This window comes from Megalobrama amblycephala, unplaced genomic scaffold, assembly GCF_018812025.1.
Source record: "Megalobrama amblycephala isolate DHTTF-2021 unplaced genomic scaffold, ASM1881202v1 scaffold433, whole genome shotgun sequence".
Taxonomy (NCBI): domain Eukaryota; kingdom Metazoa; phylum Chordata; class Actinopteri; order Cypriniformes; family Xenocyprididae; genus Megalobrama; species Megalobrama amblycephala.
The window spans coordinates 56,089-72,737 of record NW_025953376.1 but is presented as its reverse complement, the minus strand read 5'-3'; the positions used below and the strand labels follow the sequence as shown (position 1 = coordinate 72,737).

At 39.8% G+C, this 16,649-nt stretch overlaps 1 protein-coding gene across 1 annotated transcript; it reads right to left on the bottom strand.

The window, feature by feature from the left end:
- Window positions 1–5,346: 5,346 nt before the first annotated feature.
- Window positions 5,347–13,260, bottom strand: LOC125261561 (GTPase IMAP family member 8-like). Its single transcript, XM_048180111.1, has 3 exons — window positions 13,176–13,260; window positions 6,522–7,163; window positions 5,347–6,323 (listed from the first exon to the last, which is right to left on the bottom strand). The coding sequence occupies exons 1-3, from the start codon at window positions 13,258–13,260 to the stop codon at window positions 5,347–5,349; spliced, it is 1,704 nt and encodes a 567-aa protein (XP_048036068.1).
- Window positions 13,261–16,649: the final 3,389 nt, after the last annotated feature.

Here is a 16,649-nt window from a genome sequence, read left to right as displayed (position 1 = left end):
ACAATATATTTTTACTTGACAAATAAAATGTTATATTTGGTTTATTCTGTATTATTCTTAATTCATTATATCTAGTAGATCAAAGCGAAGGTATTACCTCAAATCTGTGTTCAGGATTTATCATACGGAAGGTTTAATAGATGGAGCATGGGGCACATCAATTCTGATTTCTGACAATCATTGCCTTAAATAAGTTGCAGTTTTCGTAAATATATAAAAACTATGCTTTTTGTTACGAGTAAGCAGAGCGCGACCGACTTATTTACCCTGCATCCAATGTTTAAGGTCAGAACTGACGAGTTTGTGTTCGGGAAGAGCGCTAAACGGCCGAAGTGACTCTTCTAAAGCGATACCGGGACTGCAGTGAACGAAATAATTGAAGATATAAGGTAATCAGAATAATCCAAAAATCTAAATTAATACATAACAAATGATTAAGTTCTAATTGGAAACACAACCTAAGAGTAATAATCATTTGAAATTGGAGTCAGATTAAACGAGTGAAATTAAGTGAACATTCAGAGACACTGAAAAGGCATACACGCGTTAACCTTCGCCCGGGGGTGTCGGACTCTGTTTTTGGGCCGATGCAGGGTTCCTTACAAAGTGGTGACATTCCCTCCGTGATCTCCCATATCCTGTTGGCGAGTGTCTTTTCAGTGGAAAATTGGGATCTTCTCCTTCTTCATTGGGATCTTCTCCTTCTTCAGCTGTATGGTAAGTCCATTCTTATTTGCCTTTTAGAAGTGTTGAGGGAAAGATAGCTGCATGCTATTGACACATTTATAGAATGGGTCGGCATACCCATATTTAAGACCGGAGACCGAAATCCGGTGGGGCTGGAGAATTAGACAACCGCATTTTATCAGGGACATGATAGCAGCAGTGTAGATGAGAAATGATATCCCTTACTTTAATTTTAAAGTTCTCCTTCTTTGCCTACGCAGCAAGAGATTAACCTTAAATTGGAATAACATCATCCAAATTTCATTCTGGTATTCAACAGATGACTGTAAATTAAAACCTAAATTCTGAGGTAAAGAATGCCCAGCTACATGTTTATTTGCCTTGCTGCAATAACGTTGCAACACTGGAAAATAAGCCAATGGTCACGTTGTGGAAAAAATCTTGTGATTGGACAAACCAAAAAAGATAACAAGGGAGAAAAATCTCACTGAAATCCTTTGTGTGTGAAAATGTAAAGCTGGACAAAACAATGTTGTAAAACTAAAAGTTTTCAAAAGAAAAGATTTGTGCATGATTCTGTCTCAGTCCTGGAGAACTGCTGCCATGCAGAAGTCCTAGAGACTGGAAAACACTAAAGGTTAAAATTAATGTATATAATGATAATATGATGTCACTGAGAAACTTGCAAGCAAGTCTGAGGGTTTCAGCCATTCAGAGGACATGCTCAGCTTGTCTTTGTTTCATAAAAGAAATTTAGCCAAAGAATAAAATTACTATACTTTGGAATTGTTCAAGAGGTGCTAAGAAGGTTTACGACTGATGCATAAATGGTGTAAACAGCACTGGTTAAGTTCAGAATTAAAAATTCTGGTCTTAGTTCAGAGAAATAATAAACACTGCACTCTTGTATGTTGTTCAGTGCCTCAAAAGAGACTGAAAAAACAAACAGACCAAAAATTAATCTTTGTGCTCAATCAGACCTGTGTTTGTCCAACCTTTCTTTTCATATCCAAAAAGATTCTCAGAAGAGTGTAACTGATAACATCTTAGCCCAAAAATAAGAAAATTGTGTCCAGTTCTATATTGTAGTCACACAAATCTTAAAGTTGAGCAAATGATTTGACCCAACATTCACAGCATCAAAGTCTATAACTGTTTCCAGTTTGTCCTGTTGTTGTGAACACAAAGCAATTTCATCACAGCTGTAGCTGCAGGGCCAAATGCCTTGTAAAAGATCAGTGAGGTGATAAGTCATTCTCTGGGAAAATTACTCAGCCAAGACCCTCTTGATACCAGCAAATAAAATTATTTTTAATGTATACTGTTTCAATATAATATAATTTATATTATGATCACATCATGATATATATTATATTATGATGGCCAGGGATGGCCTTTAATCTCATGATGATTCAAGCAATGGTTTGGAAGAAGAAAGGATTTTGGAGAGAAGCAGAAGGAATTAGAATGTAGTAAGATGGAACCAGAATGTAGGCAGAAGTTGGGAGCACTACTGGTGCTGAAAGAAAAATGGAAGGAATAAATCAAATTAATGGGAAAGAACTTCTTTGTCTTCTATCTGTGCAAGAATCTTTAATGAGAAAAATTACAATGACCAGTATTTAACAACTAAAATAATCAACCCGATTGTCATATCTTGAATAGGCTAAATCCATTCAAGATCAGAACAGGAATTAAAATTTGATTCTATTGATCTGTAACCCAGTGACAAGAGGAAGTTTAAGTTTTGATTTTCTTTTGCAACAAAACCACAAACAAAGTGGACAAAGTGTTAGCAAACTCCTCTCTGGGAGCGCTAGATCATATGGGATCTGATCAGGGAAGTTATTTTACTGCACATGTAATTAAAGTTGTGTGAAATGTTAATATCTGGCAGAAAATCTTCTGTCTTTACAGACCACAGAGGTCCAAATGGTCAATTATTTGAAGTACACCATAAATACCAATTGCTAAACAAACAGCACAACACCACAAAAGGTGATCTGGTGCCCTAATCACAGATCTGACTAATGTGAGATTCCCCAAGGAAACCCGGGTGTGATAATGCTCATGAGATAACAGACTGTGATAGCAACTCAAGGTGTAAGATTTTCCGACAATGCTTACACATCAGCAGTCAGATCTGACCACTAACATTCAGTTTTATCTGGCCTTTTCTTTGCAGAAACATAATCATAATAATGCTCTATGTCTCTGTAATCTAAAACAAATTTTCTTCTAATGGCATACAATCTTAACAGATGAAAGCCATTTGCAACAACTGTCTGGATAAAACCATTCAAGAAAAATTAAGATGGCAATCTATCTTAACACAATTTGTTTGAAGGTTCAAGATAAACTGTTTTCCTTGTGTGTCTGTTTCCTTTTCAGGATTGACAGCTGCCATTTTAAGGGCCATGATACGCAACTTCACACGCAGGAGATGGGGGTGTAGAAACTTCAAGAGGCCATCCACATCTCATGACACTAATAGATACATCGCCTCCCAGTGTAGAACTGGAACTAAATTATGCAACACAATTATGGTAGAATATACACCACCCATCTTCTACACAAACATACAGAACACACACACTACAAACTCACAACATCTCTACTGGCATAGGTCATAAGACTAGCTAGGCTAAAATTATGCACATAATACAAATCTAACATACACCATTCACCTTCATACATATAGGACAAGGGAAATTATTGCCATAATTTCTTTTCGTTTTAATTGTGTCAATTTTGAGGTATAATGGAAGCACTGTAATATGCAGGACATGTGCATGGCTTTAGTCACACATCAATTAATAGAATTTCTGATAATTCAAATTACAAATTAAAAATCTAAATTAGACCTATTCTATAATGTAACTGGTCTCTTTCAGTCCTTGGCATTGTTGCAAACTAGGAGGGCCCCCTAGTTTCCAACATATGACTAATGACAAATTGAACTAAACAGCTAGAAATGAAATGCAGACATTTCTGTAAATCAGTTACTCAATTCCTAGACCTCTATTCTTGAGTGTGGCTTAGCCTGTACATCAAATGCACAGATGATGGTTGTAAAAGCTAAACAAAAGATTTTAAATCTCTTGTAACACAGTTCGTAAATACGGGAAGAAGGAGGCGGGAACCGGCGAATATTCAACATAACTTTAATACCAAAATAAACAAAACACAAAATGAAAGTAACGCCGGCAGACCCTCGCGGACGTCTGCCGGCCACACAAACATAATAAAACATAACATAAAGTCCAGGCCTGGTCCTCTCTCATCCTTCACTGACGTCGCTCCTCCTTTAATGCTCCCGGATCTCCTCCGTGAGAGACTCAAGGCCGGTGCGCCTCCCAGGTGGAGCTCATTAACACTCGCGCTACCGGCCTCGAGCTGTTCTCTCATGGCTCTCGCCCGCCCTGGTCGCCACATCTCTGTTTCTGTAAATTCCATTCTCTAATTGACTTGAATGAAACCTTAGTTCTGCATTAAGGATGTTTAAGTATGTGATATATTTAATTATGCACCACTGGTAAATATACTAGTTATTTAGACTCTTTGCTACTTGCCTTTAACTCATCCAGACCAAGTCTAAATTCCACTATCATAGTGAAGAATCTGGTGATTAAATGAGACCTGCTCACTAAAGATAGGACTCTGAAAGGGAGACCTTGTTTACCATTCGCACTTTTGACATGTTCATCATTTGTTATGTTGTGTTATTCTGTTTCTCCAACAACCCTTTTTCTCATCTTACAATAACACCAAATTCATCAGTGTTCAAGTATCGAATGGTCACTCAGAAGTTGTTCAGGTGTCCTGTACACAATGGAGCATCATCAGCTAAATGAATTCTTCACCCATGGAGATTTGACCTGCCCGGCAAACCAAACCTTCTACTTGAAGGTACCCGAGGACTTCTCACAGGATCAATTAAAACTGGGGAGGACACAGGTGTTTCCACAAAGTGTAATGAGACTTTTCTGACACTTTCTGCTCATGCTGACCAACACAACAGACTTGGTACAACCAGTCATTCTACAGACAGAATACCACCACAGCCAAGTGCAGGTGGAAGCAAACCTGACCAAGAGGATCACAGACATGTCCAGCTGCTACAGCATCCAATCAACACAGTACACACCTAAAGGGACTGTGTGACACAGAGATGTTGTTATTTCAGGTGACAACTTGACTCCTTCACCCATCGACTGACACTGTTAGGTGACAGCCTATGAACACTCTGAAAGCAACACACAACATATGGAAGCAGGAAATGTCCAAAAGTGGCCCCTCAGGGACTCATTGAATTTGCCCCAATGGGCCAGGGGCCATCTGTAAGACTTGATTTTCCTGCTAAACAAAACAGAGATCAAGCATCCTGCAATAAAGCAATAAAGTTTATCTGGAGAGAAGATCTTAAAGGAATGGCATAAAACAACGCCCTGCCCTCACACATCTACAGTATGCAAAACACACACACACACACACACACACACACACACACACACACACAAAATGGGCTAAATTTACAAATCTTGTGATTTTGTAACATTCTAGTTCATAGATGATTTCAATATATTGACAAATGACAATCACAAAAAGAACAATCATTAGCAAGGAAAAGTCTGGTGTGTTTGATCATTAAATAATATCTCATTGAATTCCACACATCTTCTGTTTTGCTAGTTTTCCTGTAGTTCTGAATGCAAGTCGAACTGCCTTCCTACGACTGATTCTTTTGCTCTCAGCCTCTTTTACTGCACTTTCTTTTTCCTCAGGAATTGCCACTATCAGAAATTGGTGCACAGCTATGCATATATGAGCATTGTCACCATACAGCACTTCTCGTCTTGACTCCTCTATTAAACGGCAGTATATTTTCTGCCATTCTGTTTGATCAACCATTTTATGCTTCTGTTTGAACTGCTTAACTTTCTCATCCAGTTTCTGCTTCTGAATCTCCTGAATGTATTTCTCTGTTTCATAAAACATTTCATTTGTAAAGTAGCCGCCATTTTCTTTCACCATCTTATCAATTTTACTGATCAGATCTCTGAACTGTGTGAAACTGGCTGACTTGTTGTCTAAACAGAAGAATCTGTTTCCACAACTCTCTACAAGTTCTTTAAGATCTGAATTATTTTCCAGAAACTCTTCAATAGTTTTATTTTGCTTCTCTAACTGATCTTTGTGAGTGAAGAGGATCATGGAATATTTTTCCATCTGTTCTCCAAACACTTCTTTAAGCTCCTTTATTGTATTTTTCTCCTCATTAGCGAATGTACCAACTTTAATGACGATGATAAAAGCGTGTGGTCCAGGAGAGGCGTATGTTATGCACTTCACTATTTCAGTTTTAACCTCCTTTTCATTGAGTTTAGTATGATAAAGTCCAGGTGTGTCGATCACTGAGATCTGTTTACTAATCCTCTCTATAGTTTCTAACTGACACTGTTTCGTCAGAGAGTTTGAGCTGATGGAGGATTCAAACACATTTCTGCCGATGATGGTGTTTCCTGCTGCACTTTTCCCAGAACCAGTTTTTCCCAGCAGAACCAGCCTGATCTGATCTTTCCTCCCAGGAATCATATTAATCACATATGAATCTTCAGCTGGAGACTTTCCTGAAACTACAACAGAAACATCAAATCACATCAATGTGCTATTTAATTATACATCATTAGTCTTAATAAATGAATGTGACATTTATATTTAATGCATTTGTAGAAGCTCTTAATAAATCTGAGCATGAAAAATACAAGTGCCTCACACCTAATGAATAATTTGCATGTATTACTGAAGTAATTTACAACAATAAATGATCTTACAATTGAAAACATTGTCCATGCTATCATTCCTCCTCATTTGTTTCATGATAAATTTCCCTCCATTCTCCATCATCATTCCTTCAATCTTCTGCAGTAGTCCTTGTATTTGACTGTCTGATTTTCTCTTGTTATTGAAACAGTGAAACTTTCTTCCACATTCAGTCACCAGTCGCTGTAGATCTGCATGGTTTTGTAGATGTTCATCAATGGTCTCATCCAGATCCTCCAGCTCATCTCCATGTGTGAACAGAATCATGATGTACTTCTGAACTTCAGGACCAAATAAACACTTAAAGAAATCCAGGATCTCTTCCTCATTTCCCACAGGTTCTTTTAGAGGAACGGTGAGCAGAACTGAACTGAGACCTGCTGAACATCCAGAGACCAGCTGCTCTTTCATAATCTCCAGCTTCTCTTTATTCAGATCTGGATCCAGTACATCTGGACAATCAATCACATGCACCTGCTTCTCTCCGATATGTGTTACTGCATCATAAATTTCAGCTTCATGCTTCTTTTTATGTTTTTGGACTTTAAACCTCTTCTCTCCCAGTATAGTGTTTCCTGATGAGCTTTTCCCAGAAGCGTTTCTGCCCATCATAAGAATCCGTATCACTGGATCATCTGGACTGGAGCTGATCGCTGAAAAAAAAAAAAAGTACTCAGTTACTGACGTAAACTCGGTTCCCTGAGATAACGGGAATGAGTATTGTATAAAACTCCTTTTATTCAATAACACAGTGGAACTGCACAGCCATAACAGTGCAGAGATCTGTGCATGCTTATTGGCTGAGCAGTGAGAACTGCACGAACCTATGGCAAAGCAGCATTTCTGTGCAAGCCAATCGGGGCGCATCCCACCAAAACGAGGACAGAGCCCGCCAGAATGGGCAGGGCAACTGCCTATATAATTGGCTCATCTCACCATAGGATTCAGGTTAATTCGACTGAATCACAGCGTGCTATGTATGCAGAACGACAAAGGCCCAAGCTTAAGATTCATGCATAAAGGTCTTTGGGAACAATAGGGCTAAGAGAGTGAAGAACTACACCAAATAGAAAGGGGCTCAGACTGAGGTTGGAGCCTCCAGAGAGGTAATGGCGGGTTGAGCTCACTCAGAGATCAACTCCAACTAGACAGAGAGAATTCGTGCCTGCAGTGCAGGGACTTCCAAGTTCCAATCTCTGCTTTGTGACCGGAAGCTTTTTGGTGCAGCCACCAAAGCATACGAAGAGCTGCTCTGACTGCCTAAACTGGGCAGAGTGCTCTGCATATACTCTTAAGGCCCAGACAGGGCAGAGTCAGTGTAATTGTTGTAAGTGTAACTGTAGAGGATTTGTTTCAAAGTTAGCATCTTGAACGGCCATCTCATAAGTGTGCGATTCAAATGTCTGAGATCTAGGATGGGCCTGAGGACATCATCCTTCTTGGGAACAAGGGAGTAGCAGCTGTAGAAGCCTTACTCGCTATGGGATGGCAGAACTGTAAGCTCATCACTTCAGTGCAGAGCAGGGGCATTTCTAGGTTTTAAAAACATTAGGGGCTGGTTATTATTGGGGGGTGGGTGATAAGATAACATGATTTGCATAAAGAGCTTTTTTTTTTTTGCCAAATTTTAATTGGCAAGCAAAGTAACACACATTAATCATATGTAACTTTTTACATCTCTCAATTCTCTTCATTCAGTTTTGACTTAAATTGTCACTGTTTCATTACATCGTTTGGGCTAGAAATCATTAATCCTTTGCTGATACTTCTTCGTCATCATGGAGAGCGCAGTTCATGATTGCAAAGCAACGGCAGACGGAGAAGATGCTTTCCACGTGTCTTTAGACGCGATATGTGAACGGTCCCCTAAGGCATCTATTTAAGCACCATAAACACAAATTAATAATAATAAAAAAAAAATTATCTGATCATCCTTCATAATGCGGACGTTGTTTACATCTCATATCATCAGTAAACCAGTTACCAAGGAAACTACTGATGCTTTTGTATTACATTCCAAAGAGCGGCCGTTATCAGCCCCACAGTGGAAAATGAAACCATAATAACCAAATCACTGTATCCTTTAATTTAAGCAGGTAAACGTTCATTTTACTCCCGTAGTTTTCACCTAACAGAGTTTCAGAACAGCTAAAAGTTACCTTTCTTTGTGTTCTGCCAAAAATGAAGAAGACTTGTTTGACTCTTTTTATTTTCCATTGTCTCTCAGAGGACTGTACAGCGCTGACTGTGTTATTTTTTATCTCTCTCTCACACTTTGTATTTATTTTTTTTTAAATTGCTGTGAGATTGATTGCTGTTGCGCGCAACTTCTGGAGGTAATCTAGGTTAGGCTGAAATCACTCACGTGGTGCGTGTGCGTGCGTGGAGGGAGACAGATTTCAACAATTACCAGTCAGCGACAGCTCTGAACTAAGATTAAACAGCCAATATTCACTTAATTCATATCACATTTCCGTGGGAAACTCAGGGACCTGTTCCAGGCAAAAAAAATTGGGGGCTAGATTTAAATCATTCGGGGCTTGAGCGATCTAGCGGTCCTAGTGATGCCCCTGGTGCAGAGGATGTGTGCTACATTGCTGATGTGTTGACCACGCCCCTGAAGCAGGGGGATCTGCGAGCAAATTGAAGCAAGTAACCTCGTTTTACTGTGTTGAGAACCCATTCTGACATACCAGAGATGGCTTCCCAAGCCTTGGCCCAGGTGGCTAGGTGCTGAATTATTTGATGCCCAAAGTATTGGGAAGAGGAAAAGTGCTCTTTTGTCAAGTAATTTTGTTTTTTATTGTGTTCGCTATAACAGCAGTCAATTGCATGGACGCTCGAATGGACCCATTGTCCGCAATTGCAAAATTTACTCCAATGCCCGGAACTGAACAGGTTGTTAGGAGGAACACTGAAGACTGCAGCGAGACTTAGCCCTCCCCTCTTCCTTCCTGGAGGACCAGGACGGCATCTGAGGTGCAGGGTCCAGCGTTATCTTAGGCCGGGGTCCCTGGCACTTGGGAGGGAAGTGTTTAGACAGACTGGCTAAACCGACCGTCTGCTAGCTGCCTCACGTTACAGAAGTCAGATAAATCCCAACACATAGAAACTCTTGCACCTAGATATTATCAAATAGAGACTGTGTCTGTACCCCGAATTAATAAAAAACAAAAAACTTCCAAACCCATTTAATGGAAAAAATTTAATTGATGTTCAACAAATAAAAAATCGAGATAATAATGATAAACAAATGATAAAGCTTGGATTGTTAAATATTAGATCACTTTCTTCAAAAGAACTTATTGTAAATAATATTATCACAGACAATAATCTAGATGTGCTGTGTTTGACAGAAACCTGGCTAAAACCGGACGATTACATTACTTTAAATGAGTCCAGCCCTCAAGGTTATGATTATCGACACAATCCTTGACAGAAAGGCAAAGGGGGAGGTGTTGCTGTAATTTATAGTAATATTTACAGTATTAGTCAAAAGTCTTTCAAATATAATTCCTTCGAAGTGATGGTGCTTTACGTAACATTATGTAAGTTGACATTTGTGTTGGCTACTGTATACAGGCCACCAGGACACCATACAGACTTTATCAAAGAATTTGCTGATTTTCTATCAGAGTTAGTACTAGCTGCAGATGAAGTCCTTGTTGTTGGTGATTTTAATATCCATGTAGATAATAAAAAAGACTCATTGGGATTGGCATTTACAGACATTCTAAACTCTATTGGTGTTAGACAACACGTGTCAGGACCCACTCATTGTCGTAATCATACTTTAGATTTAATATTGTCACATGGAATCGATATTGATGCCGTTGAAATTCTGCAGCAGAGTGACGACATCTCAGATCATTATCTAGTCTCGTGTATACTACATTTAGTCAAAGAGGCTAAACTGCCTCCCTGCCATAAATATGGTAGAACCATCACTTCTACCACTAAAGATCGCTTTATAAATAATCTTCCTGAACAGTTTCATCACCTTAGCATACCAGACAGCTTAGAAAACCTCGATGTTGCAACAGAAACTATTGCCTCTGTCTTTTCCAGCACATTAGATTCAGTCGCTCCTTTGCGTTTAAAAAATATTAAGGAATTTAATCCAACACCATGGTACAGTGAGCACACTCGGGCCCTAAAAACTGAAGCCAGAAAAATGGAGCGTAGCTGGAAGAAAACAAAACTAGAAGTATTTCGCATTTCGTGGAGAGAGAAAATGATTGAGTACAAAAAGGCCTTAAAAACTGCCAGATCTGCCTATTTTTCAAAACTCTTAGAAGAAAATAAACACAACCCTAGGTATTTATTTGATACAGTGGCTAAATTAACAAGAAATAAAGCTTCAACTTCTGATGTTCCCAAAGAGCACAGCAGTAACGACTTTATGAACTTCTTTACTTGCAAGATTTATAATATTAGAGAGAAAATTATAACCATGCAACCGTCTACTACAGTATCGTGTCAGACATTGCATTGTAGTGTCCCTGAGGAAAAATTCATTTCATTTACTGCTTTAGGAGAGGAAGAATTGTCTAAACTTGTTAAATCATCAAAATCAACAACATGTATGATAGACCCTATACCAACTAAGCTATTGAAAGAGATGCTTCCAGAAGTCATAGATCCCCTTCTTAATATTGTTAATTCATCTTTGTCATTAGGATACGTACCAAAAACTTTTAAGCTGGCTATTATTAAACCTCTTATTAAAAAAACACAACTTGATCCTAAAGAATTAGGCAATTACAGGCCAATCTCAAATCTTACTTTTCTGTCAAAAATACTAGAAAAGGCAGTTTCATCACAACTATGTTCCTTTTTAGAAAGAAATAATATCTGTGAGGATTTCCAGTCAGGATTTAGACCGTGCCATAGTACTGAGACTGCTCTCATTAGAGTTACTAATGATTTGCTCTTACCATCAGATCGTGGTTGTATTTCTCTATTAGTGTTACTGGATCTTAGTGCTGCATTTGACACTATCGATCACAATATTCTTTTAAATAGACTTGAAAATTATGTTGGCATTAGTGGAATTGCATTGGCATGGTTCAAATCATACTCATCTGACCGTTATCAGTTTGTAGTAGTAAACGATGAGATATCATATCAATCACAAGTTAAATATGGAGTACCGCAAGGCTCAGTACTAGGACCATTGCTTTTTACTCTGTACATGCTACCCTTGGGAGATATCATTAGGAAGCATGGCGTTAGTTTTCACTGTTACGCTGATGACATTCAGCTCTATATTTCTTCGCGCCCTGACGAAAATCACCAATTCACAAAATTAACAGAATGCATAGCTGATATAAAAAACTGGATGACCAGTAATTTCCTACTACTAAATTCAGAAAAAACAGAGATTCTAATTTTTGGACCGAAAACTTCTTCACGTAATAACCTAGAATACTGTCTAACACTTGATGGCTGCTCTGTTAAGTCTTCGTCGTCAGCTAGGAACCTGGGTGTGCTCTTTGATACCAATCTTTCATTTGAAGGCCATGTTACTAGCATCTGTAAAACCGCATTCTTCCATCTTAAAAATATATCTAAACTACGACATATGCTCTCAATGAAGAATGCAGAACAGTTAGTTCATGCGTTCATGACCTTGAGGCTAGATTACTGTAATGCTCTACTGGGTGGTTGTTCCTCCCGCTTGATAAATAAACTACAGCTCGTACAAAATGCAGCAGCTAGAGTTCTTACTAGAACTAGGAAGTATGACCATATTAGCCCAGTTCTGTCGTCACTGCATTGGCTTCCTGTTAAACATCGTATAGATTTTAAAATCTTGCTAATTACTTACAAAGCACTAAATGGTTTAGCTCCCCAGTACCTAAGTGAGCTCTTAATACATGATAGTCCTTCATGTTTATTGCGATCTCAGAATTCAGGCCAGCTGATAATACCTAAAATATCGAAATCAACTGCAGGTGGTAGATCCTTCTCCTATTTGGCACCTAAACTGTGGAACAACCTTCCTAGCATTGTTCGGGATGCAGACACACTCTGTCAGTTTAAATCTAGACTAAAAACGCATCTCTTTAACCTGGCATACACATAACACATTATATATTTATATTTTGAAATCCGTTAAAGGATTATTAGGCTGCATAAATTAGTTCAGCCGGAACCGGGAACACTTCCTATAACACCCAGATGTACTTGTTACATCAGAAAAAAGAATGGCATCTATGCTAATATTAGTCTTTCTGTTTATCCCGAGGTTTACCGTAGCCAACCGGATTCGGGGCCGTTTCCAGATGAGACCGAGGACCGGTGCCTTGACACGATAGATCGAGTCGACTAGATCATCCATTGTGAAGACATCATCGACACGACAGCCAGTGCCACAGTTTCCTCAAAATTATAATCACAATTATTAATCATGTTTATTCTATCAAAAGAGTAATGTAACTATGGCTATTTTGCAAGTTCTTTACCAACCTACACTTCACCCAAAAGGCCTGTAGGTGGCACAAAGACTTAAATTTAACCAACTATGATAACTTCGTTAGATGGTAAATCAATAGAAAACATGGTTTTGGTGAGCGCTTTGTAATATGTATTCACATTAGATTTTAAAGCAACACAATTCGTTTGCAATAAGACAAACCAGATTCAATCAGAAAGTGGTGCACTGGCAGTTCTGTCTGTGTCCTTGATCTCTGTCAGACTAAGGCTGGCCATGGCTCTTTCAATGGCTTGGACGGTGGCCTTCGTCATGGACTCTTGTTTTCACCCCTTGAACTTCATTACCCATAACGCACTTTCCGGACTCATTATCCCATGTCATTGCACCCAGCTGTTTTGTGTTTCCTCATTAGTGTCTGTCTATTTATACTCAGTTGTTTCTGTCCTTGGTTGTGGTTTGTTAATTTATGGGTAATGTAGTCCAAGGGGTGAAAACAGGAGTCCGGGATGGAGTGCCCTCTAGTGGCAGACAAGGGCACTCCCAGTAATGATCATGACACAACCCTGCTCCTGGAGGGCCACTCTCCAGCAGAGTTTAGCTCCAACCCCAATTAAAAACACCTGAAACAGCTAATCAAGTTTTTAGGCATACAGGAAACTTCCGGTGAGGTGTGTTGAGGTAAGTTGAAACTAGACTCTGCAGGACAGTGGCCCTCCAGGACTGAGTTTGGACACCCTTGGGTTAGAGAGTCGAACTTGTAACCTGAAGTCTCAATACAGGTAGTGATGAGATTTCTAGTCAAGTGAAAAGCTGTCTCGCAATATCGTCATGATGGAGTATGAGGGTGAAGCAGTGGCGATTTCTTTAAGACTGCAAGGGAAGCTCGGCTTCCCTTATAATGTCACAAAATTAATGGTCAAATATGTACTATTGTATTAACATTTTATTGACTAAAAATGCGTTAGAAAACGTTCATCTCAAAGACGAGTTCGTTCAGAATCAGTTACATATAGCAGGTCGGCTGACTCGATTTCCTTCTCATACATTCCCGCAGCGTCACAGTGCATTTCCCTATTGAAGCCCAGCGTCCATTGACTTCAATGGGGCTGCTTTGAACGTTTTTTTTCAGCGCTTCGAAACTAGACGGTCATTGGATAAACGCTGCGATTATGTCCCGCCCACGGACGCTCAGCGTCTCTGGGGGCAAATGGGGAGTGGGCTGGCCCGGACTCCGAGCTTCTGCGTGATGATTGGAGGGTCTGTCGAAAGACTGCATCTCCTTTTGACTGACAGCGATTCTGTACTATAAGGAATCACTGAAGCTATTCGCGCTCAGTCCCATCGCGGATTTCTCAAGTTCAGTCGAAATAAAAACTGCTGCAACCTATTTCTTTGATATTTGCTTGGCGAAATTGCTTGATTTTCATCATACATTTCACACAATTATACACCACATTCCTTGTTTCAGTTTTACAGAGTTTAATATTTTTTTTTCATTCATTCCTTCATTCATTCATTCATTCATATAACGTTAGTAGGCTAGGCTAGCGTCGTGGGTGAAACTGCGCACGATGGCAGACGGTGCTAATATTGTCGACCTGATTTTGGCGAAGCCATTTGAAAGTGTTCCTTACGAGGAAAAACTTAGAATTAAACAGCAGGGCAGATCAACACCTAAGATTGATTTAGTGCAAAAGATAGGGAAAAATAACAGGTCTTTTCAGCTCTCCTGGTATGACAAAGTTAGCTGGCTGACTGGAAGCGCTGTGACAAATAAAATGTACTGCTGGCCATGCCTCTTGATGAAACCATCTCACGGATGTGTTGTTTGGTCAAAGGTGGGGTTTGGAGATCTGTCTAACTTTGACAGGGCATATAAAAGACATGAAAAGAGCAATGAACATGTGAGTGCATGTGCAAGATTAAGTTGCATGGGCAGGATCAGGGTTGAGCATGCAATAAATGAAGGTGCTCGCATTCAAGTGGCTAAACATAATGAAATAGTCAAACAAAACAGGGCCTTCCTAAACCGCCTTATTGATGTGACATCCTTGCTTGGCCGGCAATGTTTGTGCATTGCTATGCGCACCGACTGAATCTGGTGCTGTCACAGGGGGCTAAATGCTTGCCTCAGTGCAGAATTTTTTTTGCATCACTCTCTGGATTTGCCACATTTTTTTCAAAATCCACAAAGAGGACATCTTTTCTGGAGTCTGCAGGCTGTTCAAGATTGCCCAGAAACGCTCCTACTCGATGGAATTTCACATCACGGATAGTGAGCACTGTGGCAAGCAATTATGATGGCCTCCTGGAGACATTTGAGAACATCATTGCAGATACAACAATGGATGATGATACACTGGATTGTGCCAAAGGCTTTGTGAGGAAACTGGAGGATTTTGAGTTTGTGTTCATGTTGTATACATATGAACAAATCTTCTCTGAGACTGATGTGGTCTTTGATATTGTCCATCAGAGGGCAATGGATGTTCTTTACTGCAAGAACAGAATTGAATCTCTTCTTGCATTTGTCAAAGAGAAGAGGTCAGAGGGGGCTTTCCAAGCCATTTATGCCAAAACAGCAGATCTCACATCAGACCCACGAGATGAGCCCATGAGAAAGCGCCGTCTGACCCAATTGCAGGATCCCCAAGTGCGATACAGAAATCTGTACATGGCCATCCTTGATAACATCTTGGAGCAGATTCCTCGACGTTTTTCAAATTTGGAAAGCATGCTCTTCTTAGAATTAGTCAATCCAGGGAAATTTGATGACATGAGACAGGTATTTCCAGAGGAGGCCTTCCAAAGTGTCCTGAAAAGTTATGGCCATCACTTTGATTCAGGAAGACTGAGGTCAGAACTTCAAGTCCTGTATTCAGATCAGGACTTGCAGGGTAACAGGGGAAAGCTGTGTGATTACTTGGTGTTCCTTAAAGACATGGAGTTGGACAGTGCAATGCCTCAGCTTTACAAACTGTTCTCATTAGTGGCAACAATTGGAGCTACATCTGCAGGTGTAGAAAGGAGCTTCTCCTGTTTAAAGCGACTCAAGTCCTACACCCGAAACACAATGGGCCAAGGCCGTTTAAGCAGCCTAGCTCTGCTGGCCATTGAGAGGACACTGGTCAAGTCACTTGAAAAGACTCCTAGTTGGTACGACAGGGTCACAGACCATTTTCTTGAAAAGGAACGTAGGGCAGAATTTACTTTTAAATAAATAGACAATTTTATGATGTAGGCCGAAAATGAGCTTCCCCTCTCTGACAGACCAGTAGCCGCCACTGGGGTGAAGTTAGGATAGAATATGCCACTGCTACATTTACATTTTACTGATCACGTGACAAGAGTAAGACAAGATGACTGACAAGACCATAGCGGAGGATTTGTTGCACAACAGAGCCTAAGTGTTTGATAAATGTCTTATCTTGTGGAATGCACGGTCACGCTCCCTATAAACAGAGTATGTGCAATCACAAATTCAAAAGCGAAAGTAAAACACGAGCTCCCTGATGTGTGCAAATTAGGCTACATACTGTACAATAGCCTCTATTGCCAAGTCTGCAGTTTTTCCAGAGAATTGGGCTACTTTATCAATGTTGCTGCGGGTTGTTTTTCATGTCCGCAGTTTGAAGCAACCCCAAATAACATGAAGCCCCTGGAATGTGAATTTTACCAGGGGAACCCCGCCAAAACGTGG